Below are 26,220 nucleotides of genomic sequence, written 5' to 3'. Positions count from 1 at the left end.
CCATTGCACACCAGCCACCACATGGGCTTGATAGAATTAGGTCTTGTTCCAGTGGCAAGGATTACCCAAGACTAACTGGAGACTAGCTCTGTTGCACAGACCGAGCACGCACACATATCACAGTGTGGGCTGGCCTGTGCTGCCCCTGGGCCCCAGATTCACGCCTCTCTTGGGGCCCCGGTCACTTCCCTCTACGGACTCTTTCCACTCCTTCACCCCCTCCTGCTGTGCTTGCCCGCATTGCAATGAGCGACCTGGCTTCGTAGCTGTCCCCCTCCTGCAGCAGCACGCGCTGCTCCCTGCAGAGGTATGCTGCCGCACGCTGCTCCCTCCAATGGCCCCAGCCTGCTGATGGTCTTGCAGGCCGGGACCGCACCAATTTCTGGGCTGGGCCGCTGCACGCTGCTCCCTCCAATGGCCCCGGCCTGCTGATGGTCTTGCAGGCCGGGACCGCACCAATTTCTGGGCTGGGCCGCTGCACGCTGCTCCCTCCAATGGCCCCGGCCTGCTGATGGTCTTGCAGGCCAGGACCACGCTGATTTCCGGCTGCTCCCTCCAATGCCCCTGGCCACCACATTTATGTGCTGTTCAAACCTCCAATATCTCAGTACTAATCCAGCTGCAGAACATGGTAGCATAAAACAGGTGGAAACATGCTGAACCCTCATTTTAAATGAATTAATATGAACAAAGTAATGCTAGACATGGTGGTACCTATGAATATAGAGGGAGTGGGCCATGACAAAGGATAATGATTCCCCTCGGCTCAAGGCTAGTACCATCCTTTTTGTGTTCTTCCTCCTTCATTCACTCACTCATACATTAAGTCAAGCCACTCTGCCACAAACTAAGTTGTGTACACTCTGTTTCAGGTGTGCTTTTCAGCCACTAATTCAACACATCTTTTTCTGGTGTGTCAGCTTGGCTTAGTTGGTAGATGTTTGTGTGGTCTTACAAACTACTGCTGGGTTGTTTACAGAGCCCATGATACTTGAAGGAGAAAGACTTGCAGGGATATGTGGAAAGAGCAGGGGAGTGGGACTAACTGGATTGCTCTTCAAAGAGCCGGTGCAGACTCAAATGGCCTCTTTGTGGTGTACTACTTTACGATTCTATGACCTTTGCTGTGTCTAATGTACACAACTGCTTCTTGATATTTCAGAGTGGACTGAATTGGCATCTTTAATGGTGGAGACCTCCGGAAGAGACCAACTAGAATCATCCACTTGGCACTTTTGACAAGACATTTGCAAACACTTCAGCCTTGTCTCGCTCTCAAATATTAATTTCTGCTATGGTTAAGGATGGGTATGTTCAAGTAAATTTCCTCCCATTAATTAACTAATTGTCCACCATTCTGGTGTGGATGTGGTATTTAGTATGCAGGTAGCCCTGTGTTGTAGCTTCACTAGGTTGATGCCTCATTCGAAAGTGTCCTTAGTGCTGTTCCTGACATGCCATTCTACTTTTTCCATTGAACCAGCATTATTTTCCAGGGTTGATGGTGATGGCAGAGTGAGGGAATGTGCTGGGCCAAGAGGTTACAGATTGTGGTGATATACAATTCTTCTGTGACTGATAGCCCAGAACATCTGGTGGATGCTCAGTTGTGTCCTACAAAGCACAGTAGTAGCACCACACTACACAATGAGCATCCTCACTTTGTCTTCAAGGACTGTGTGGTGGCAACATCTATAAATCATGGGACAGTCTGATAGTTGGTGAGGAAGACAGCAAATAAGTCACTGCCTTGTGTTAGTTCTCTCTCCATCTGCTATAGGTCAATTCTGGCAACTATGTCTTTTAGGAGTGACCCAACTGAATCGTTAATGGACACTGAAGACTCCATCCAGAGTACAATCTTTGCCCTTACTTCCCCCCCATGCTTCCTCCAATATGAAGGACTACTAATTTATCAGTTTGGGGGTTGGGGGGTGGGGGGGGGGGCAGGTGGAAGCACTGTAAATGGTCATTAGAAAGAAGTTTCCTTGACCTTGTTTGTCCTAAAGCGATAGAACATGAGGCCTGGACTCAATGTTTAGGACTCTGAGCCAAGTCCACCCGACTGTGTACCACTGTGCCCACAGCACAAGTTGGTTTATCCTGCCAGTGGAATAGACCATGCTCATGGTCATGGAGGGATTGGCTAAAATATGGGATTTTGAGCACGGACTATGTCAGCCTGCTGCTCGATTGTCTGTGGGAAAGCTCTTGCAACGTGTGCACCAGTCCCCAGCTGTTGGTGAGAAGGACTTTGCAAGGTTCACTGGACTAGCATTGCCCAAGTCTTGTCATGATCCAATTACTGGGTCATTACCACTTTAAAAGGCCATGAGGAGTATCGGACTGAAGTCATGTGCAGGCAAACCAGGTAGCGGTTGTATGTTCCCTTTCCTAAAGCATGTTAATGAACTAAGTTGCGCTTTAGTCCACAAATGGATTTGAGCTTAAAACCTTTTGAATGGTTAGTTCAAGTACCATAACATTAGGCTACCATACTTTTAAACTCCCTTCTGCCCATGAACAGCATGAGGAGTGGTAGGGGCACGAGTGGTTACATAATGACACTTATGATGCCTTGAACTCCATGGAAACCTGCCATACAGTAAATGCTCAAGGTTCCACCTTTCTACAGGGAAAGCAATGAAACAGTTCCCAGCGCAAACACTGCTTTGTCACCTGCTTGCTACCTTGGTTCACAGCTGACCTATTTAGTATACATCACTGATAGTGACTTGGAATAATTTGTTGGCTTAGAAATGAATCAGTTTCACAACCACCACCAGAACCACCCCTGTGGTTGATTTTGTACAAGGTTTGGTTCAAAGAAATGGCAAACATAGTCAAAGTGCAGGCAATGAACCCAGGTTTCCTCAAATATCCACATGGCTCTGCTTGCGTCAATAGACCTGGTTTCTTGGGTGCAAGTAAATCTAATGCAAATCACACCTGCACGGGAAAATTACGAATCAGATATTTGATTGCCGCAGCTACATGGGCATGCAAAGTTGTCAATGAATTCCTAGCCAAAAGCATTAGAAATCACAGACAGCAGTTAGAGATTTAATTCAGAGTTTTAATGAGGTCTTGTGTGCTTTGTGCCAGAGTACTGTGAGCCTGTATGAATTCAGGCAAGAAACAGGCTACAGCCTACTTGCTTGATTCTCGGATGCCCACTTGCCCAACTGATGTCTGAGCTACCATTAGGTCTAATTGGTAGATCCCATGTAGCTGTGGCAATCAAATATCTCTGGTTTGGAATTTTCCCATGCAAGTGTGATTTGTATTAAATTTACTTGCACCCAAGAAGCCAGGTCTATATACTCACGTTAAGTGTCTATAACATATTGCTGTTTGCACATTTATGAAACTGATGACAAATTATAGATATTGGTGGCCGAGAGAACACATTATTTGAAGAAGCAAATTGCTAAGTACTCATTGTTCTTCCTCCTGCCGTAGACCCAGGAGAGATTTACATTAGGAGGTGTGAAGTATCTCATCAGAAGGTACAGAAAATTGATAGAACAGCATCATCAAACACACAAAGTAATCAATGCAGACTACAGTTCAAATTGAAAGACCTTTCACTTTGCTCCCTTCCAGTTAGCAGTAACTCTGGATGAATTCCACTGACTAGCCATTTTTGTTTTGGAATTAGGTTTCCTCAGATTTTGTCTCCACAGAATGAGATTTTTCTGTGTGCTACATGCCAGGTTTGAATTTGCCATCTACTTCAGACTTGTGTGGATTGTAAATTAAATAATACTCCCAACAGAAAATTCTTTAAAATTTCTGCTTTAGGTATCGTAAATGAATATTTAAAACTTTAATACAGTAATCCAATTGCAAAATTACACTTAATCTGTTCTTTCTGCAGACTGTTCCCATTAAAGGATAACTGCATTACCTTCCAATGAAGTGAGAAGCAGCATGTAGCAGCACTATGGAATCTCTGAGGCAGGCCACCAGACACTTGTATGGAGGGAACAGGACTTCCACTGGTCGTGGAAATATGCCCCTGGCCTTGACCCCTTCCTTAGGGGACATTAGAATTTTGGAGTTGGACACCCAAATTTGGTCAAGCAATTCTGCCAGACTGGGGGCAAGAGTTTTTTTTTATTCTGTAGTTTTCTCTGCCTATGCAAGGTCATACTAAGTGCTTGCAAAGGCACCGATCCAAAAATAGAGATTTCTGGGATTTCACCACGCGAGAAGGTTGGATGCCTGGAATTAACAGATGTCTGTTGCACTCAGCCTTCAAACCAAACAAATCACGTGAACTAAACTTGAAGATGTATTTTCCTGATTTGACTGACATATATCTGCTCAAATATGGGTGGATATATCCTGTGCTACTGAGCGAGGGAAGAAGCAGGGTGCAGACGAATTGGGGACATTGTAGAATGCATTCTTAAGGAATTTTATGGCTCCACATACGCCAAGATGATATGTGGGGCAAAGGCAGGAAGTCTAGGCCATAAACTCATGATTCAACACAAGATAGATCTCCAAACTATCGGACACTACAATGAGTATACAATGACTAAACAAGTCATTATTTTATCAGGTTAAAGGCTTCAATTGTACTTTAATATGATCTTGTTAAATAGCAAAATGAAGGTGTTTTGTAGTACATCAGTACTTCATTTTATCTGCCCAAGATTCAATAGTGAGGTATTGTGGCACAGTTTCCCTGAATACAAGAATGACTGGTCAACACATGACTCATCATCTTAAATCAGAGCTGCACAGTAATATGAGCTGATGTAGAAGCACAGATGTCATGTTATTATGAACGGTCACATTCATTGGCTTGCTTTGACAGAGCAGGAAAGCAATGACAGACAGGGATAGGTTTATTTACAACACTAACCAATCACCCATGGCATTGTTCATGGGTAATCTGGACTTTACAGCACAGTTGTAATGTTTTGGTGTCAAGATGCAGTAGTATTTAATCTGCCCTGTCCTTTTCAGGCAACTACTCATGTATTTCTGTGGGGAATATACCACGGTCAGTTAGAGGCCAATTGCTGAAGGAAGTCACTACAGATTGGCTGCTGTTTGGCATCTGCCCTTGAGGAGATGCCAGATTATGAAGTTCAGAAAAAGCAGCATAAAAAGACTGGCTTGCTTTCTCTTTTTTTATATCTTTTGGTATTTGAAATGTGACAGTCATGCACTATTTGACATACAAATAGATGTACTATGTGTTCCTATGTGCATGAGTAAGGCATGCAGCCTTTCCCCACTCTTAGGTGTGACCTATTTAAATTCAAGGCCAATATATATTTTTCTTTCTTCTTCATACTGACTAGTTAGTTAGTCATTGAAGGTATTAGAAAAAATCTCATCTCTACAAACAGGAATTAAATATTACAGATTTAGGGTATTATTTAATAAGTTATTATACTGTCCTGACATCAAAATAATGGGCATCTCATCAGTTATACAGTTGTCTATTTTCTCTTTTATACATACCTAAATACAGGGAGAACAGTAGAAAGATTTAGATCATAAAATTTAACTTGTTCGGATCTCTTTATTCACAAGCATACAGGTATTACTTAACCTGAAACTATTCTTGTGATCTCTGCAATGTGCAAAATAATGGTCATGTGACAACAGTTCTTGTAATTAGTGTGAAAATTGTAACCTGTATTAGCAATATTCGATTTTCAAAAAGATCTTAAAGCATCTTTAGTGCACACTGATGATGAACACCAGCCGAGCCAGTCAGTCTGTCAGGTGCACCACATGCTCAACAGTCAATTGCCATGGGGAGCACATCCACAGAAATAACCAAGTCCCCTACATGCAAGAGAATATCCTATACACAAGCCATATTCTATTAAGCTTAAATTAGTATATTGTGTAGTACTTACTCTTGAATATGCCCAATAATGGTAGATTTAAAAAAAAAAATCAAACCTACTGTTTATATATATATATACACACACACACATACACTGGGAATTTTCTCAAGGGTTCTCCCGATCAGCCACCCCAACTTCAGCAGAGAATCGGCGGAAACAACATTTATGTGGTGTTCCACTTGGGGAGAACCCGACGATACCATATTGAAGAGCTATTCTACAGATCCCAGGAGTGTAACCATCACTAACTTCACATTTCTAAAAGACAAAATAGAATCTCTTATTTTTGAACCTAGCTCCAAACCAACATATTGAAGGCAAATACCTACCTCATAGGCCTTGCCATGGCCCGAGTAGACATCACAGTAAGACTCATCACCTGCCAAGTCAATGCCCACAACACCCTCATTGCGATATTTCTTACACAGGCGCACAACTTCAGCAGACCATTCTGAAAACATATTAATACCATCATTTTGTCTTTTAAATCATTATCATTCACACATTTATACATTTTATTGGCAAAATAAAAAAAAGGACATGGTTTAGCTCATTCTTCAGAGGTACGATCACAACTCCTGCTTCCCAACCAATTTCCGACCCATGTCGCAAGGTACTACATAACTATTATTTTCAATATTGATTTAAATGACCTTATTGATTAGATAAGCGGCACTCTTTAGCTTTACTTGCATCACAATCAAAGCTCATAAATACATATATCATCACAGACACTGCAGCAGTAACGAGACCTGTACATCACACACAGATAAAGTTTCATTAAGGTTGGGAAAATACAACTGTGGTACATTCTAAGTTTATTTACACCAAGTTTACAGGGTGGTAAAGTGTAACACGAGAGCTAAGCACTAATTGTTCATCAAAATCCCTGCGACAGGTGTTTACAGAGAAGCTCATCAAATTATTCAAAAACCTTTATATATCTGCCATTTCTTGCCAATCTTGGCTCGTTCAGTTTGAGTATCCACCTCATTTTAAGTAACTAACACAATCAATTAGGTTGGCTCAAGTCCAGTTTACAGCTTCAAATCACAAACTTTGTTGAGCTTTATTTTAAACTTCAGATTGCAATAGTAATTTGCACAATCTTGCATTTTTCGAAACTAAAAATCAAAATTTCACATTCATTTTTTTTAATTAGTGGGCAAAAACTGTTACACAAAAATTATCTTTTGTACTTTTGAAGTTACTTAGTGTTAATATTTTAGAATTCTTGTTTACACAGTGAGTGTTGATGACTGCTCATCCCAGGAATTAGCTAGGGAGAGATAGAGCTCAATAATGCAGGGGAGTGGAATTGATACAGAATTCAAACCACATGATAATCTCTACATATGTTAGTTTCACCCTATCATACCAATTGCACCAGGTTAGAAACTCCTTCAGGCCAGTTTCCTTTACGAGATAATCAATGCTCATAGTTTAAACAAAAAAATTAAAGCCAGAAGAAAACAAAAAGGACCCTAAAAGACAATGGGCCTGAATTTGCACTCCACATGGGTGGGTTTGAGGTGCGCACGCGCCCGTGGGATCCCAAGTTCCAGGTTTAGGCATGCGAAGCGCATGTGCCTAAACCCAGAACTTGATCTGTCAAGAATTCTCATGACATATTGCATGCATCCGAAGGTAAAGTGCCTCCGCGGGTGGAGAGTTGGGCTATTTGCCGAGTGAATGTCCATCAAATTCTTATGACTGATAAAAGCAGGCTTAAGGCTTAAGGCCTAAGGCCTGCTTTTATCAGCGTAAAGCTTTTAAAGCACAGAATATATATATTTTTTTAAAATGATTTAAACATTTAAAATCCTATTAAAGAAGTTTATTTTTTAGACCCATTAAAATGTAAATTTATTTTAAAAAATGTAATTGTTATTTTAAATAATTAATTAAATTCCATTCTGATTAATTTTAAATGTGATTTAAAAAAAATGTATCTTAATGGCTTGTGTCTTTTGGGGGGTATTCCCATGCATAGTTATGGTGATTCGAATCACCAAGTATGAATGGGGATTCTCCTACGTTGGGCCGGCCCATGTGATCCAAGTGATGTGTACAAAGCCCATACGTTGCTGCGATACTTGGGCCTCTACGCAGGATCTCGCATAGAAGCCCAGGACCAGAAGTCTTCGAACATCCGGGAACTACAGGTACTTTCGTAAAATTTGAGGTCAGAGGCATCCGCCACGGGAAGCCTTGGACCGCAAACTCTGGGCCATTGTTAATTATGTTCAATTTATAAAAGTAATGGATGGCGAAACTTCTTTTGAGAACAGTAGCTATAATGGGAGATATTAATTTTTAAATAGACTGGAAGAATAACTCGTAAAGGCAATTAATTTCTCCAAATGCTCAGGATAATTTTCTAGAACAATGGGCTAGAATTTGCTGTAGCAGAGCATCCAACACCATCTGCCATTAGTTAGACTTGCACGTTTAGGTTTTTTAATTTTTTGCATGGCAAGTTGCTGAAAGTGCAAACTGATAACATCACAGTGAGGGAAACTGGAATCGGAGTGAACAGGGAAAGCAAGTGTATCTTCTTAACCAATCAGATTGAAGGAGTCCAAAGAAAGATGTAGTGTCCCTGCACCTTACTATACCACCTCAGGCTATTTTTTTTAATTTTTTTTAAAAAGTAAATTGCAGATGCTTTAATCACAATTTTCAAACCTCTATTCAAGAATTGCACCTATTGGATTAGTAAATTGCAAATGTCATTCCATTATTTAAAGAAAGAAGGGAGAGGGGGAGAATCCAGGTAAATGCAGACTGGTCAGTTTATCATCAATTATGGGCACGTTACTGGAATCAACCATCAGAAATAGAGGACTGAATCTTAACCCCCTCAAAACAGGTGGGTTGGGGTAGGGAAGAGACGTTAAAACTTTTAAAAATTGCAAACCCGACCCGAACCCACTCACGTCAGTGTTTCACGGAGCTGGAACAGGCAGCCAACCACTCCCAGGAGGGATGTTGTTTCCCAAGGATCTATATATTAATGAAGGACACTAGGATAATAATAAGTTAGGAGGCACAGCAAGTTGTGTGGTTAGAAGTATAAAGTCTCAGAATATTTTCTCTATGGCAAGAGACTAGGTGCTGTGGAGGAGCAATGGAATTTCGGTGCCCATGTACATAAATCACTAAAAGCTAGTGCACAGATACTAAAAGTAAACAAATAGGCAAATGGAATGTTGGCATTTATGTCAATGGCATTCGATTTGAGCTAGTGGGAGTCAGCACTCTAAGTACTTTAATTTAACTTTTCTGAGGATTCCATTTGTGCTAGGAAGGTCTCTTTAATGGAATGTTGGCCTTTATCTCAAGGGGGTTGCAATACAAAAAAGTGAGGAAGGGCTGCTTTGTTGTAGAGAGCCTTGGTCAGACCCAATCTGGGGTACTGTGTTCAGCTTTGGCCATTGAACCTCAAGATATATTGGCCTTGAAAGGGGTATAGTGCAGATTCACTAGAACGATAGGGCTTAAAGGGCTACATTATGGAGGCCAGGTTACATAAAATTGGATTGTACAGTACTCCCTTGAATTGAGACAGTTGAGGGGTGATCTAATCAAGATTTTCAAAATGATGAACGGATTTAAATAGGCTAGATACAGAAAAACAAAGAATCCAGACCAGAAGGCATAATCTTAAGATTAGAGCTAGGCCATTTAAGAGTGAAATCAGAAAGCACTTTTTTACATAAGGGTAGGGGAAATCTGGAATTGTTTCCAAAAAGGCTGTGAATGTTGGTCACTTAAAATCATCAAAACTGCAATCGATAGATTTCTGTTAGGTAAGAGTATCAAGGGATATGGAACAAAGGCAGGTACTGATCAACCCTGATCTAATGAAATAGTGAACAGGCTTGAGGGCCTGAATGGCCTATTCCAGTTCCTGTAATATTTTGTTTACTAGCTGACCTCCTGTGGCATAGTATGGTTTATCAAGGATCTGCAGCATAGTCATAATGTAGGGCTGGAGCACTATTTTGATAATTACTTGCTATGATGGAGCTGTGCTTAATCTGGCCTGAGCCTACCAAATCATTGCTCAAATAGCCCCTGTAGGGTAGTGGTCTAAATAGGCACACCCAGTAGACAATGAGAGACTAATTGCTGATTTACAGACTGGAAGCAGTTTGTAAATCTCCAGCTGCTGCCCTTGGGAAAAGGTTTGGAATCTTGGGATTAGCAGACGGAGTGGGAGGGAAATGGATCCTGGATCCAGTAGAACTGGATGAGATTTATTAGGTTAAGGGAAACCTGTGCAACGAGGCTCTAGGATCTGTTAGCAGTTGGAAAGGAAGATTGGGTCATGTAGCCTTGGGAAGTGGCGGCTCCAGGATCATGGAGAATTCATAATGGGGTTCCCAGAGCCTTGCAGAATTGGGACATGGTCTTGGGTTTTGGCAGCACTGTGAGGGGAAAATCCAACATCTGGTAGCAATGGGGCAACTAGACAAAGAATCAGTCCCCCTCTCTCCTCCTTCTCCACCCCCCGGAGGCAGTCTTATGTACTATCGTATCCCATGGTCTCTCCTCACCTTCTGCTACTGCTGATATCTTTCCCCTAACTTGGCACTTGCGTCATTATCATTCTGCAACATACCAGTGCCAGCTGGGCTGGTAGGCAGCTCGCAAGGGAAGAGGAAGCAGAGTTGGGAGAAAATGACTGTGGGAGGTCAGAGGGGAGATGGGACAGCTGACCAGGGTCTGGCAGCAGCAGGTTGCAAAGAGAAATTTCATCCATCCAATCCCCTCCCACTAATCACTCTTCCTCCCATCTCCAGGATCCCATCTTTCAGCCTGTTCATGACTGAGCTAGTAAATAGCCTTTTTTTTAAAAAAAAGACCCGATACTGTGTACAAATACTTTTCAATAAAAAAATCTCAGTGGTGGCATACTGGCACGAAAGCCAGAAGATAATTGTAAGGTGGCCTGAGGGGGCTTCAGGTGGACCAAGGCAGCAGTGATATTGATGAGGGTGGGGGAGCAGTGGCAAGAACACACCATAGTCATGACGGAGCTGGGAGGAACAAAGCTGATGCTGATCATGATCCAGTCAGCCAGAGATCAGCCTAATCCAGAGGTCAGTGTGATAACACTACCAAGTTTGGAGACTCAGCTAGGAGGACTGAATCGCAGCTCCGTGTAATAAATAGGAAATTGAACAGCAACAGAAAAATATGACCGAAAATTGTAAAAAGGTGTGTCAGGAAGCAAGTCCGACACTTAAAGTGCTCAATATATGCAAATTAGAAATTAGATTATAGATAAACGGACAGATATAAAAATATCTATACCAGCAGTAATATATTACCTGGCATGTGCCGCATGCAGCAAAGGATGGACCTTGCTTTGATTTTAAAATCCTTTTCTCCTTCCTTGAAACCCTGGTTGACAAGGTGAACTACTTCATCTGGAGTCAGGTCCCCTCTGGTTATGGAAGAAAAACAAAAATCAAGTCAGACTCTTATATAACTAGCTAGCGCATTAAAGAAGGGACAGATTGATCACATACATATTTATGCAGTCAAGTCTGATGTGCTAGTTTTAAAAAAGCAAGTAATTTTTGTCATCAATGACTTCTAAATTGATAGTAGTTTAACTCAGAAGTATTACACTATACATCTCTTTATAAAACACTGAAAATCCCTGTGCAAGTAACTCCACATTAACTACTAGGTTTACTGTAGGTTGGCCAATGTTGTATTTCACTTTTGTTGGTTTGTGAAATAAAGCAATTGACGCATCCTTATTTTTTACGAAACTACATCAGAAAGATAAAGTAAGTATAAACAACATCTCAGCAAATAAACAAACATAACACCAATCTTTAAACAAAGACATAGGGATCATTACACGTTTGACTATCACACTATTATTTTCTATTTGTTCGCCATCGCTGACAACTCCTGCAAGTGGATTTTGCATCCTCTCTGAACTGTACTACTCCTTTACCTGCCCAAATGTCAATAGTAAGACTCAGGAGCTGAATAAAATGCCTCCCACTGGAATATACCACATGCCATCACAAGATTCTCCTCATTTTCAGGAGGTAGGCAGATTGAATAGGCACTAACAGTTGAAGACTTGGGCTACAGCTATAAACAAAAAATAAAGGCCCAAAGATTGCTTTCAAAATAATGACAAAGCAAATAGCACTCACCATAATACCACAGCAACTTCAGGCAAAGGCAGATGTACAATTAAACACAAATTGAGAAGTTGCTGTCGGAGATTCACTGCTCCGCCATTAGCTTGGCGAAACCAGCATCTTGCTGTCTGGCTCCCCATTCAAATACATTAATTGGCGTGAAGTTCCTGTGCTTGCACAGTAGATACGAAGTAAACCCGCCACAGAAAGTGAATTCAAGTTATTTCAAATCTAAGTACCCTTTTAATGACGTGATAAGTGTTCATTACTGCCATACCTTTGGCACTAAAAATTAACTATTACAAGTATGGAGTCTCATTCCTTCAAGTTTTAATTGTGGTTAGAGATTTTTTTCTTTTTTTAAATTAAAGTTAATTTTTTTAATTTCTTTTTTTTTTTCCTTCTACCTCAATCTAATCTTTCTTTCCCTCTCTTTTTTCTGTACTTGATTTGACATTGAATTTCACTTTGCACTTCATATTTCACAATTCTTCAATCTGGTTGGTTAAGATGTTACACCGTTGCTCGCCCAGTTTACTCAGATCCCAGATGCCCGCATCGCACCATTTCCAGCTCTCACTTCCAGCGCAAAATATCGTGGAGATTAAATGGGCAAGAGCAAGTCTAACTAACAGCAGGTGCCATTCACTGACCAGTTACAGGGCCGTAGTAATACCCGCCCTCTTGTATGGCTCAGAGACGTGGACCATGTACAGTAGACACCTCAAGTCGCTGGAGAAATACCACCAGCGATGTCTCCGCAAGATCCTGTAAATCCCTGGGAGGACAGACGCAAACACATTAGCGTCCTCGTCCAGGCCAACATCCCCAGCATTGAAGCACTGACCACACTTGATCAGCTCCGCTGGGCAGGACACATAGTTCGCATGCCAGACACAAGACTCTCAAAGCAAGCGCTCTACTTGGAACTCGTCCACGGCAAATAAGCCAAAGGCGGGCAGAGGAAATGTTACAAGGGTACCCTCAAAGCCTCCCTGATAAAGTGCGACATCCCCACTGGGAGTCCCTGGCCACAGACCGTCCTAAGTGGAGGAAGTGCATTTGGGAGGGCGCTGAGCACCTCGAGTATCATCGCTGAGAGCATGCCGAAATCAAGTGCAGGCAGCGGAAGAAGCGTGCGACAAACCAGGCTCCCTGCCCACCCTTTCCCTCAATGACTATCAGTCCCGCCTGTGACAGAAACTGTGGTTCTTGTATTGGACTGTTCAGCCACCTAAGAACTCATGCTAAGAGTGGAAGCAAGTCTTCCTTGATCCCGAGGGACTGCCTATGATGATGATGACAGGAATTCTTGGGCAAATAACTTGCATTTATGTAGCACCGCCTCAGGGCAGTGTCCTAGGCCTAACTATAACCAGCTGTTTCATCAGTGACCTTCCCTTCATCATAGGGTCAGAAGTGGGGATGTTCTCTGGTGACTGCACAGTGTTCAGTTCCATTCACAAATCCTCAGATAATGAAGCAGTCCATGCCCACATGCAGCAAGAGCTGGACAACATTCAGGCTTGGGCTGATGTGGCACAAATGTTACTTGCCACTTAAGTGCCAGGCAATGGCCATCTCCAACAAGCAAATGTCTAACCACTGCTCACCAAATCCCCCACCATCAACATCCTGGCAGTCACCATTGACCACAAACTTAACTGGACCAACCACATAAATACTATAACAACAAGAGCAGGTCAGAGGCTGGGTATTCTGTGGTGAGTGTCTCACCTCCTGATCTCCCAAAGCCTTTCCAACATCTACAAGGCACAAGTCAGGAGTGTGATGGAATACTCTCCACTTCCCTGGATGAGTGCAGCTCCAATACCACTCAAGAAGCTCGACACTATCCAGAACAATGCAACCCACTTGATTGGCACTCCCGCCACCAACAGCGTACTGTGGCAGCAGTGTGCACCATCTATAAGTTGCATTGCAGCAAGTCGCCAAGGCTACTTCGGCCTTCCAAATCCACGACCTCTACCACCAAGAAGGACAAGGGCAGCAGGCGCATGGGAACACCATCACCTGCAAGTTCCCCTCCAAGTTACACACCATCCTGACTTGGAAATACATCGCCTTTCCTTCATTGTCACTCAGTCAAAATCCTGCAACTCCCTCTCAAACAGCACTGTGGGAGTACCTTCACCACAAGGACTGCAGCAGTTCAACGCGGCAGGTCATCACCACCTTCACAATGGCAATTCGGGACATGCAATAAATGCTGGTCTTGCTAGCGACACCCATATCCCAGGAATGAATATATTTTTTTAAAAACTTTTAAAATATAGAAAAATGTTCCAAGCCACTTCAGAGGCCCAAGGAAAACAAAGACCAATCCAAAAGAGGAAAAGTTGAGGAATGACCCAAAGCTTGCTCAAAGAGGAGGGATATAAGAAGGGTCTTAAAAAAGAGGCAAGGAAGGTGAAAAAGTGGAAAGGTTTAGGGAAGGAATGCCATTGACATAGGCAGCTGAAAGCACAACCATTAATGGTGGGTAAAGTGAGGGGGAGGCAGCAGGCAGGAGGCCAAAGACAGAAAAACACAGTTCAGTAGTCATCAGTTTTAGGCTCCAAGAGGTCGCAGGGAGAGAGAAATGAGGTCATGGGGGGGGGGGGGGGGGGACTTAAACACAATCATCCGAAATTTATTCTGGAGTCAATGGGGGAAAAGAGGATCAGTAGCCAAAGTAGGTCAGAAGAGGAGATAATGGACTTAGTGTGAGATAGGATATTGGCAGCAGAGTTATGAATGAGCTTAAGTTTAGGGGGGTGGAGCCGGCCAGGCGAACACTGGAGTAATTCAGTCTGGAGCTGACAAAAAGCATGAATGAATGTTTCAGCAGCAGATAAATTGAAGTAGGGGAAAGGTGTTTTTTTTTAAATATATATAAATGGAGTTGGAAGTAGGTGGTCTTTGTGATGGAAAGTATTTGGAACAGAAACTCAGATTAGGGTTGAAAAGGACACGAGGTTGTGAACAGTCCGGTTCAATTGGCAACAGCTGCCATGGAGGGGTTGGATTTGGTGACAAGTATACAGTTTGTTACGGAGGTCGAAGACTGGATATAGGCAAGCAGTCAGATAGCACAGAGGCAGTGAAGGGGTTAAGAGAAGTGGTGGAGTGATGGAGGGGTAGATCTGGTCCTTATCAGCATATACATAGAAGCTGACCCCATATCTGCAAATAATGTTGCAAAAGGGCAGAATGTAGATGAATGAGGAGGAGGGGGAGAGGGGCCAAAGCTGGATCCTTAAGGGACTCAGTATTGACCATGTAAGGATGGGAAGAGAAGCTAGAGACAGATGTGTAGGCAGATTGAATGTGCACTTTATCCAATTAAGGCTCAGGCTATGACAGACAATTTATTTATCCTAGAATAGACAAGTAATTCAGTATAAAAATCATAGAACCTTACAGGAGAGGAGGCCATTTGGTCCATCATGCCTGTGCCAACTCTTTGAAAGAGCCATCAATTATGCCCATTCCCCTGCTCTATCCCCATAGCCCTGAAAAACTTCTCAAGTTCATATCCAATTCCCTTTGAAAGTTACTATAGAATCTGCCACCACTACAATCCTTTTAGACAGTGCATTCCAGATCACGACAACCCACCGTGTAAAAATTTCTCCTCTCCCGGTTGGTTCGTTTGCCAATGATCTTAAATCTCTGTTCTTTGGTTATTAACCCTCCTGCCAGTGGAAACAGTTTCTCTCCCCATCTACTCTATCAAAACCTCTCAATCTAAATCTACCCTTAACATCTCCGAAAAGGAAAATAGCCCCAACTTCTCTAGTCTCTCCACATAACCCGAAGTCCCTCATCCCCGCTAATATTCTAGTAAATGTCCTCTGCACCTTCTCAAAGGTCGCAAAACAGTATATTTATAGTAGTTTACAAACTTTACTCCTCTCAGCATATCCAAAACAAGATACTTCTCCTGAGCTATTTCCAACACAATACTGATCTTTGAAAATGGCTGCTCACTTCTGATGGTGAAACATTACTACAGAATGGACAGTCCAGAGTCTCTGCTGGCTTCAGACTAATTGATGAGCTAGATGCCTGCAATATTTGACAAGCCAACACGACATTTCTGGTGACTGAGCTGTCAATCAAAGCAGCACAGCCAATCATTGACCATGTCCCTTCTCAAAGGTCTGATTCGTATCTCAACTCCATGCACAGCTGTCAGTAAAAACTATTATTTAAGATGATTTAATACAATTTATATAGCACAGATCAGTGTATGACATTAAGGAACCTGGTCATGTCAGAACAAAAGATATTAACACACTGACGCTCGCAACTACATTAGATAAACCACCAAACAATATATATATTTTTTTAAATAGATAAACTGGCTGTAACCATCAAATTGTCACCTGTTAACAGCATTTAGGATCACGATGGTCTTGGCCATCAACCAAATAATTGCAAATGATAAATGCACATCTCATTACTGGGTCCATTCAAAACAGTTCTGAATCTAGAGAAATTGTATGTATCACAAGAACTGTCATTGCAAGGTAAAACTCTAATACTATGTTTGGGAATGCTACACATTCTATAATCAGGGGACCCCGGATGATGTAAACAGTTTATATTTAATTATTTTATGCAGAGGGTGGTGAATGTATGGACAGACTGCCCAGGGAGGCAGTGGTGGCAGATAAAGTGGGGGAAAATTCAGGGCGAACTGGGTAGATATTTAAGGGAATGGATGATTGAGGTATTCGTTTTTGTGACCAACCAGATGGACTGCAGAGTCTTTTCCAGTGTTACACTTTCCGATGTAAATAAACACTTATATAATTATTTATACCCTTTGCAATTTTTGTATTGATTGCAGAAGCCTTCCTCATCACATTTATATCATGGCATGAAACTCCTATAATAAAAGGGATTACACCATATCAACTGTATTAAAGTCATTGGTAATGCAAACATATTCAATGCACAAAACATTTCAGTACTCTCTGGTGCCTGCTGCTATTCAGGATAGGCACTTTCAGAGTGTCCTTTCACCTGCACTGAATGTTAAGTCTAGTTTACATTGGATTGGGAACAACATTAAGGGTGCTGTTCTTTCTGGTCACATCTTGGTGCAAGAGCTCATGAATTATGGAACAATAAATTCTCTAAATTGTTCACTTTATACTTTGGACAGAGTTATTTATTCCAATATACGAGAGCCCTTTGCAGTTTAACCACTAATAGTAACTGGAGAAAGAAACCTTAAAAAATATATTAACAGTTAAACATTGCTGCCAAAATACTTCAAAAATAAAATTGCCATGTAATATATTATTTCTTAAGTAATGTATTTTGATTACTTACGGTTTCTGATTCCAAGCAATGGGAATAACATTGGAGTTGGCCAGATAATGAGGACTGTATCTTGCTTCAAAATATATAACACCTTCTTTGGCTTTCATTTGCACAAGCTCATAAGCTATTCTTTTCACAGCTTCTCTGTCTCCACTACATGTAGGAAAAATGTGATTATTTTCAGACTGAGTAAGCAAAGTTTTGGACACTTAAATATTGACATTTAAACAAAATAGTACATAGGTGAGGTTTTACTGAAGTATTTTTGAAAATGCGATCAGCCAACATACAACAAGTGGGCAAATAATACACTTCTGGCACAGCAGCAGATTTGGGGCAAGAAGCAGAACATGCACAACATTCCCAGTGAGCTCATGATGAGCAGGAAATGCTCCAAGCTCAGTAGATGGGATTTCCTGCAACAGTGACTAGCTGTCCTTTTGCTTCTGGTTGGTAGCAAAATAGTTGGAGCATAATGTTGTGGATCTGTAAAGCATATACTCCCATGTTCTGCCACCAGGGAGTGCATCCCCTGAAGTCCCAAGGGGTCCCAGCATCCCTTGGGAGCACTGTATATAAGCCGGCCCCCCAAGGCCTGTTTCTCACTCTAGTGTCTTAATAAAGACTGAGGTCACTGTTACTTTAACCTCCCTGTGTGCAGTCTCATGTGTGTTAGGAATACAATAACTGACGACGAGCATACAAATCCAATGCAATGATGCAGCAAACTGTGGGCATCCTGGAGAAGTTCTCGGAGGATGAGGACTGGGATGCCTATGTCGAACGGCTAGACCAGTACTTGGTAGTCAACGAGCTGGACGGAGAAGGAAGCACTGCAAAAAGAAGGAGAGCGGTCCTCCTCACAGTCTGCGAGGCACCGACCTACAGCCTCATGAAAAATCTTCTGGCTCTGGTGAAACCCACAGATAAGTCGTATGAGGAGCTGTTTACACTGGTTTGGGAGCATCTTAACCAGAGGGAGAGCGTACTGATGGCGAGGTATCGGTTCTACACGTGCCAGCGATCTGAAGGTCAGGAAGTAGCGAGCTATGTCGCCTAGCTAAGGCGACTTGCAGGACAATGAGTTTGATGGCTATCTGGAGCAAATGCTCAAACTTTTTTTGTACTGGGCATTGGCCACGAGACCATCCTATGAAAACTTTTGACTGTAGAGACACTGACCCTCCATAAGGCGATAGCACAGGCATTTATGTCCACTAGTGATAACACCAAACAAATCTCAGCACACAAGTGCTAGTAATGTTCATAAATGAACTGGAATGGTGTTTGCGAGAAGAAATGTACAGGGCAGAAACCACGAGTCTGCAACAGCCAGCAGGCCTCAGGTGATCCAGATGACCGAGTCCACAACAAAGGATGAATGCAAGGCAATTCACACCTTGTTGGCGTTGCGGAGGCTTCCATTCAGCCTGTTCATTTCACTTCAAAAGAGTATGTTTGCAAGTGCTGTGGAACAATGGGGCACCTCCAACGAGCTTGCAGCTCTGCAAAACCTGCTAACCACCACGTGGCAGAGGAAGATCAGTCCATGGTGGATCAAAGCAATTTCATGCCTCAGAGAGAGGAGGCAGATGCTGAAGTACACGGGATGCACACATTCTCAACGAAATGTCCACCTATAATGCTAAATGTAAAATTGAATGGCTTACCTGTAGCCATGGAACTGGGCACTGGCACTAGCCAATCCATCATGAGTAAAAAGATGGTTGAGAGACTGTGGTGCAACAAGGCACTCAGACCAGCCCTGAGCCCCATCCACACGAAACTGAGAACGTACACCAAAGAGCTTATCACTGTCCTGGGCAGCGCCATGGTCAAGGTCACCGATGAGGGCACGGTGCATGAACTGCCACTCTGGATTGTCCTGGGCGATGGCCCCATACTGCTTGGAAGGAGCTCGCTGAGCAAATTCCGCTGGAACTGGGATGATATCGTTGCACGGAGTCGGATGTGTATTACAACAAGCTAACATTGCGGGGAAGTTGCAACCAGGAGCTTGTCCTAGGCTGAAAGGGCCTCCAGCATGATTGAGAAAGAGGCATTAGCGTGCGTGTTCGAGGTAACGAAAATGCATCAGTACCTGTTTGGCCTCAAATTTGAGCTGGAAACCGATCACAAGCCCCTCATATACCCGTTCGCTGAAAACAAGGGGATAAATACTAATGCCTCAGCCCGCATACAAAGGTGGGCACTGACGCTATCAGCGTATAACTATACCATCCACCACAGGCCAGGCACCGAGAACTGTGCGGATGCTCTCGGTCGTCTACCATTGCCCACCACGGGGGTGGAAATGGCACAGCCCACAGACTTTTTGATGATCATGGAAGCGTTTGAAAATGATAAATCACCCGTCACGGCTCGCCAGATTAGAACTTGGTCCAGCCAAGAGCCTCTGCTGTACCTAGTAAAAATAAAGCTGTACTGCATGGGAGCTGGGCCAGCATCCCCATTGAAATGCAAGAGCTAATCAAGCCATTCCAGCGGCAAAAGGATGAGCTGTCCATTCAGGCTGTGGGGTAATTGCGTAGTGCTACCCAAAAAGGGCAGGGAGACATTCATCTCTGATCTCCACAGCACACATGAGGATTACAAGACTCATATTAAATGCATTAGTGAAGATCAAAAGTATGGTGGTAAAGGATATGAAGCCAAGGCCAAAAAGGGAGATATGAAACAACAGCAATGGATGCAGAAAGTTCATGAAGCCATGAATGAATCAAAGGTTAGTCCCGGGGTGCACGTAATTCTGGAGCAAATCCGACAGATATTAAAATGTTTTTACACTTGAGTTTTCTTGACAGACTCCTCACATCCATTGCAGGTGAAGACGACCATTTTATTCTGAAGTATGTGCTACCATTTGCTTTTATCTTGTGCTGAAACCCATCGAGGGCCTTTGAATCCTGAGTTAGATTTTGTTGTTACTCATGAAAAGGACTCTCGCTGGCTGACCCCAACCTGCATGGTCAGGTAGAGAGCAGGTGGCAGCAACAAAATGTAAACGATGGTCGCGCCATTGTGTCATGGGAAATTGATTTGAATGACCCTGTGTATGTGCTAAACTATGGACATGGTCCCAAGTGGATCGCGGGCACGGTGATAGCTCAAGAAGGGAGTAGGGTGTTTGTAGTCAAACTAGACAACGGACAAATTTACAGAAAGCACCTGGACCAAACGAGGCTGCGGTTCAGAGACTGCCCTGAACAACCCACAGCAGACACCACCTTTTTGGAGCCCACAACACACACCCAAAGGATCAACGACACCACCCCGGACCAGGTAATCAAACCCATCACAACCAACAGCCCAGCAAGGCCAGGCTCACCTAGCAGCCCTGCACGGCCAACAACACACCAGTGCAGCGAGGGCACAGCCAACACACCAGAACAGACATTTGTACCGAGGCAGTCCACCAGGGAAAGAAAGGCTCCCAACCGTTTCACCTTGTAAATAGTTTTCACTTTGACTTTGGGGGTGGGGGGAAGTGATGTTGTGTATCTTGAAAGCATGCACTCCCATGTTCTGCCACCAGGGAGTGCATCCCCTGAAGTTCCAAGGGATCCCAGCATCCCTTGGACGTACTGTATATAAGCCGGCCCCTGGAGCCCGTTCCTCACTCTGGAGTGTCTTAATAAAGACTGAGGTCACTGTTACTTTAACCTCCCTGTGTGCAGTCTCATCTGTGTTAGGAACACAATACTTTGTAGCTGCATTCAGCAATTAGAGATCTTGCAATAAAAGGTAGCCCAATTAAGAGGAGAGAGTTGGAAAGATAATTCTGCCTCAACAATATCGATGAAGGTGACAAATACATCAATGAAGTCTTACCTTTGGCCCGAATCTGTGAGCAGGTTTTACGGATAAATACAAGGTTGTTAAGGTAAGTGTGCAACTTATGGCAACATCTTAATAGGTGGTCATCAAAGCATTGTGTGTGCTGTTCATTGTAAATTTGATACACCATGTCAGAATGCAGTGAATATTGCCAAATCTTCATTGTTCTAAATGCACAGGTATGCTCATGTTCTTCCATACCATTAGGTAAATTAGCTTTATCAAATGGTTGGCTGAGTCACCCATTAATTGTGGCTAGTAACAAGCACAATATTGCTGTTGCTGTACTCACATAAGTGTCCTGGGCACTGGTGTGACACATCTCTTCACAATATATATTCCTTTTATATAATTTCAAGAGAAGATTGCATATTCAGACTTGGGAGAGGGGCAAAAAGAGATCACCAAGGCTGTGACGCTGGACTCTTTATGGGAACAGTCATTAATATTTTTAGGTATGGAGACAATAGAGGCCTCTCCAAAGCTCATGACTAATAATTTCCTTTTTGTATGTACTTTGTTACTCAAGCATTTACATCCTCATACACAAGCTGAAATTAAAGTGTTTCAGTGCAAGGCACTGCAATGTAATTGCCATGTGAAGCAACGTTTCAAGGGATGTCTTACTGCAAGTATTGTAAAGTTTGTTCTTCTCTTATATGACCTCCGAGGAGGTGTCCATGTCCAATAATTAGCTTCAATCAAGTACCTCAGCATCGTGCATCCCCACTCCCTGAAACACAGTAGACCTACTGCAATAGAATGGGGCAGGAGTTATTTAGTGAATTGCAGAAATTAACATTTAAAACTTCAAAGCCTGCCGACAAATATACCTTGGTAGATAGTCAGCAACTCATTGTAATTTGAAAATGTGCCAAGCAGTTGTACAGTTTGGGGGTGAAGTCCACAACTCACATCTAGTGCTGTATGACCACCTGACCAAGACACAGACCACCATGGAGAACGTGGCTATTGCAGTGTCCTCTGCAATAGAGTCTCCACCCCCCCCCCTCCCCCCACGCCAATCAGCTGAGTTCAGAAGCACAAGCAGTCATCATGACAAATGCTATAACTGAACTTATGCAAACATTGGGCTTCAACCTACAGCAATCTGTCTTGTCCAGATTCAACTTGCCTAAAAATCAGTTCAAGAGCCACAAGGCAGGGCTTCAATATTTTCATTCTTGTACAGCAGTCTGTTCTCACACCCAAGTCCCGCAGTGCTGCAGGATAATAACAGGAATTGCCCATGTCCCAGACATACAAGCCCAGATAGCCACTGTATTCCTTGCTATGCCACCTGTAGTGACAGGATCATCATCTGACCTAGGATAAGGAGGTTTAGGCCACCTCCATCCTTAAAGGTTGACGCCAGCATCCACCAGCTCATTTCCTACTTCCACTCTTGGAACATTTAGAAGGAGCAGAGTTAGGAAGTAAAGTACACACACCATGCATTTTCAGAAGCTCTGGGGCAAGACACACTTGCATCATGCACTGTAATATTTAGTAGAAGTTGGACTGACTCAACCTCAAATATATGTCCTGCTAGTTCGTTTGGTACAAGAAAGTAGTTGTGGAGAAATGATGTTGTATTCATGGATTTGTAAGTCATGGTGGGCCCCAAGGAGGGTTGGTTTCATTTGGCACTTATGCAGACAACTTGTGATTTGGAAGTACTTAAATAAAAGGTTTGGTGTATTAGACCCTGCCTGATGACTCTTGACTGAGTTGATCATTGTGCAGCCAATTTCCAGTTCTCGTGGCCAGCTTTTTCTGTTTGTTGTTATCTGCCTCCTTCATGGTTTGGCCCCTTGCTGGCCAACGTTGCACAGGACACATTCAGCAACAATAATCTTGGAGATCTTGGCTACACTACACTGTGGCAGCTCACATTCCCGATTTATCAAAGCATCGGAATTGTTCAAGGATATGGAAGAGAAGGTATATTCCACTATGATCCTGGTGAAAGCATGAGTTGCATTTTATCTTTTGTCAGGTCTTGTCCTTGGATAACAGTGGCATAATAAGCCAGGGCCATATTTCATATCCTTGTTCCCCCAATAGCGATCCTTGGCGACTTCTTAGCCCATCAAATGTGATGACACCATTTAATGACTCAGGATAAAAGGAATTCTGGAGCATGAACAATTTCACCCCTAATTATGTTCATATTACAAAACAGCTGTACAGTAATTTGATAGTTACCCTTTCTATTCATATATGGAGTTACATTGAGGATAGGGTACCTGTGTCAGTGATGTCCTGCACTCGAGATTTCCACTATATGGTAGAATTTCCTGCCAAAGGTTGCTTTCCAAAGCGAAATTGTTTAAATCACCAACCTTGGCAAACAACTAAATCGGTGATCTGCTTAATGCAAGTGCATGCTGAAGGTTGGGAGATGCAAGAGATAACACACTTGCTGGGAAGGAGCCTGCCATATAAAAGTTTAACGTGGCTGTAAATGTGACAGTCACTTACAAGCCTTCCCTGTGCTGCAGGAGGGCGTATAGGCACTTCATGGTGCACGACAGCTACAGGAAAAATGCAGGGAGCAGCGCCAGCCCTTATACATGGCCTTTTTTGACATTACAAAGGCCTTTGACACTGTCAACCATGAGGGTCTATGGAGCGTCCTCCATTTCGGATTGCCCCCAAAGGTTAGTCACCATTCTCCGCCTGCTTCATGATGACATGCAGGCTATGATCCTTACCAATGGATCCATTACAAACCCAATCCACGTCTGGACCAACCCTCTTCTCAATCTTTCTCGCCGCCATGCTCCACCTCACGGTCAACAAGCGCCCCGCTGGAGTGGAACTAAACTGCAGAACCAGTGGGAACCTGTTCAACCTGCGCCATCTGCAGACCAGGTCCAAGACCACCCCAAACTCTGTCGTCGAGCTACAGTACGTGGACGACGCTTGCGTCTGCGCACATAGAGGCTGAACTCCAGGACATAGTCGACATATTTACTGAGGCATACAAAAACATGGGCCTTACACTAAACATCAGTAAGACAAAGGTCCTCCACCAGCCTGTCCTCACTGCACAGCACTGCCCCCCAGTCATCAAGACCCATGGCACGGCCCTGGACACTGTGGACCACTTCCCATATCTCGGGAGCCTCCCATCAACAAGAGCAGGCATCGACGACAAGATCCAACACCGCCTCCAGTGCGCCAGTGCAGCCTTCGGCCGCCTGAGGAAAAGTGTGTTTGAAGACCAGGCCCTCAAAACTGCCACCAAGCTCATTACCTACAGGGATTTAGTAATACCTGCCCTCCTGTATGGCTCAAGAGACATGGACCATGTACAGCAAACACCTCAAGTTGCTGGAGAAATATCACTAACAATGTCTCCGCAAGCTCCTACAAATCCCCTGGGAGGACAGGCGCTCCAACATCAACGTCCTCATCCAGGCTAATATCCCCATCTTTGAAGCACTGACCACACTCGATCAGCTCCGCTGGGCAGGCCACATAGTTCGCATGCCAGACACGGGACTCCCAAAGCAAGTGCTCTGCTTGGAACTCCTTAACAGCAAATGAGCCAAAGGTGGGCAGCAGAAACGCTAAAAGGACACCCTCAAAGCCTCCCTGATAAAGTGCGACATCCCCACTGACACCTGGCAGTCTCTGGCCCAGGACCACCCTAAGTGGAGGAAGTGCATCCGAGAGAGCCCTGAGCACCGAGAGTCTCAACGCCAAGAGCATGCAGAAATCAAGCGCAGGCAGCAGAAAGAGCGTGCGGCAAACCAGTCCCACCCACCCCTTCCCTCAACGACTATCTGTCCCACCTGTGACAGAGTCTATGGCTCTGGTATTGGACTGTACAGCCACCAAAAAACTCACTTCAGGAGTGGAAGCAAGTCTTCCTCGATTCCAAGGGACTGCCTTTGATGATGATGATGATGGAGGCACTTTATGGGACCATTCCAGAATCTTAATCAGTGCAAGTCTTTTGATATGGGAGAGCCTGTACACAAACAATGTAAAGATGGATATGAATGGAGCTTCTATTGGGCAAACACATCCGTTTGGCCTGCCTCCACTGATACTCCTCCTAAATCTACAACGAGAAAAATGGGCCCAGAGGTTGCTCTTTGCTGCATGCAAATAAGCTCAATAGCTTCAACTGTACAGACAGGCAGATAAGAGATGCGGCTTAGTTTTAAAGAGCTGCCAGGAAGGCGACTAGAAGTTTTCCTGCCTTTGCCCTTTATCCAACAAGACCAAACTACTGCAGCACTTAATTGTTAAGAGGTACACAGGAAACATTAATGTGCCTTTAGCAGCAAGAGTCTAGCTAAAAACACAACTTCTTCACAGTGCCCATTTTACAACCGTCTTTAAGCCCATCAGTACTTTCACCACACCGACCACAACAGTTCAAGGTGGCAGCTCATCACCATAGAGGACAATTAGGGATGGGCAATAAATGCTGGCCTTGCCAGTGCCGCCCACATTCTATGAATGAATAAATAAAAAATGAAAAAGGCACTGCTCAGGCCACAAGATCAGATTTTTTGGATCTCCTATTTATTAACATAACCATCAGACTTTTAATGCATCTCACGCCCAATGAGTGCTTCCAGATTGCATTGACTTGCAGACTGCACCAGTCGGCTTCAGGCCTCCATGCGAATGCATTTCGGCATCTCACATTATTAGCCCGACAAAAAGCAGCTAGTATATTTGTAAATTGTATGTGCAAGGTGACTTCATCCTCTGACAATTTGCCTGATACTTTCGAGCCAATATAGTGTGGGATTGCAGAATTACCCCTCCCAGTGGGGAGCCGTGCTCAGAAGGAGCATGGGTTGGAGAATCAGAGGAACAATGCTGTAGTCCTAGCTCTGATCTGGTGTCTCATTGGGAACACAAGACAGCAGAATGACCATTAATTCTTAAGTATTTTTTCCTTTCCAATGCCTCTTTCCTCAAGACTATACTGGGGTGCAGTT

The 26,220-nt window shown here is 43.5% G+C and overlaps 1 protein-coding gene across 1 annotated transcript in view; it reads right to left on the bottom strand.

Annotated features, from left to right (window-relative positions):
• The window catches only part of ada (adenosine deaminase), a 92,232-nt gene that overhangs the window by 18,386 nt on the left and 47,626 nt on the right, over positions 1-26,220 (bottom strand). The window contains exons 4-6 of the mRNA XM_070895037.1: positions 17,402-17,545; positions 11,219-11,334; positions 6,209-6,330 (exon numbers count right to left, since the gene is read on the bottom strand). Coding sequence (XP_070751138.1) covers positions 6,209-6,330; positions 11,219-11,334; positions 17,402-17,545 — 382 coding nt within the window. The remainder of the gene's footprint in view (positions 1-6,208; positions 6,331-11,218; positions 11,335-17,401; positions 17,546-26,220) is intronic.

The sequence above is a fragment of the Pristiophorus japonicus genome, chromosome 12, assembly GCF_044704955.1.
Source record: "Pristiophorus japonicus isolate sPriJap1 chromosome 12, sPriJap1.hap1, whole genome shotgun sequence".
NCBI lineage: Eukaryota > Metazoa > Chordata > Chondrichthyes > Pristiophoridae > Pristiophorus > Pristiophorus japonicus.
The sequence above is the reverse complement of the archived record's forward strand: the minus strand, read 5'-3'. Positions and strand labels throughout refer to the sequence as shown.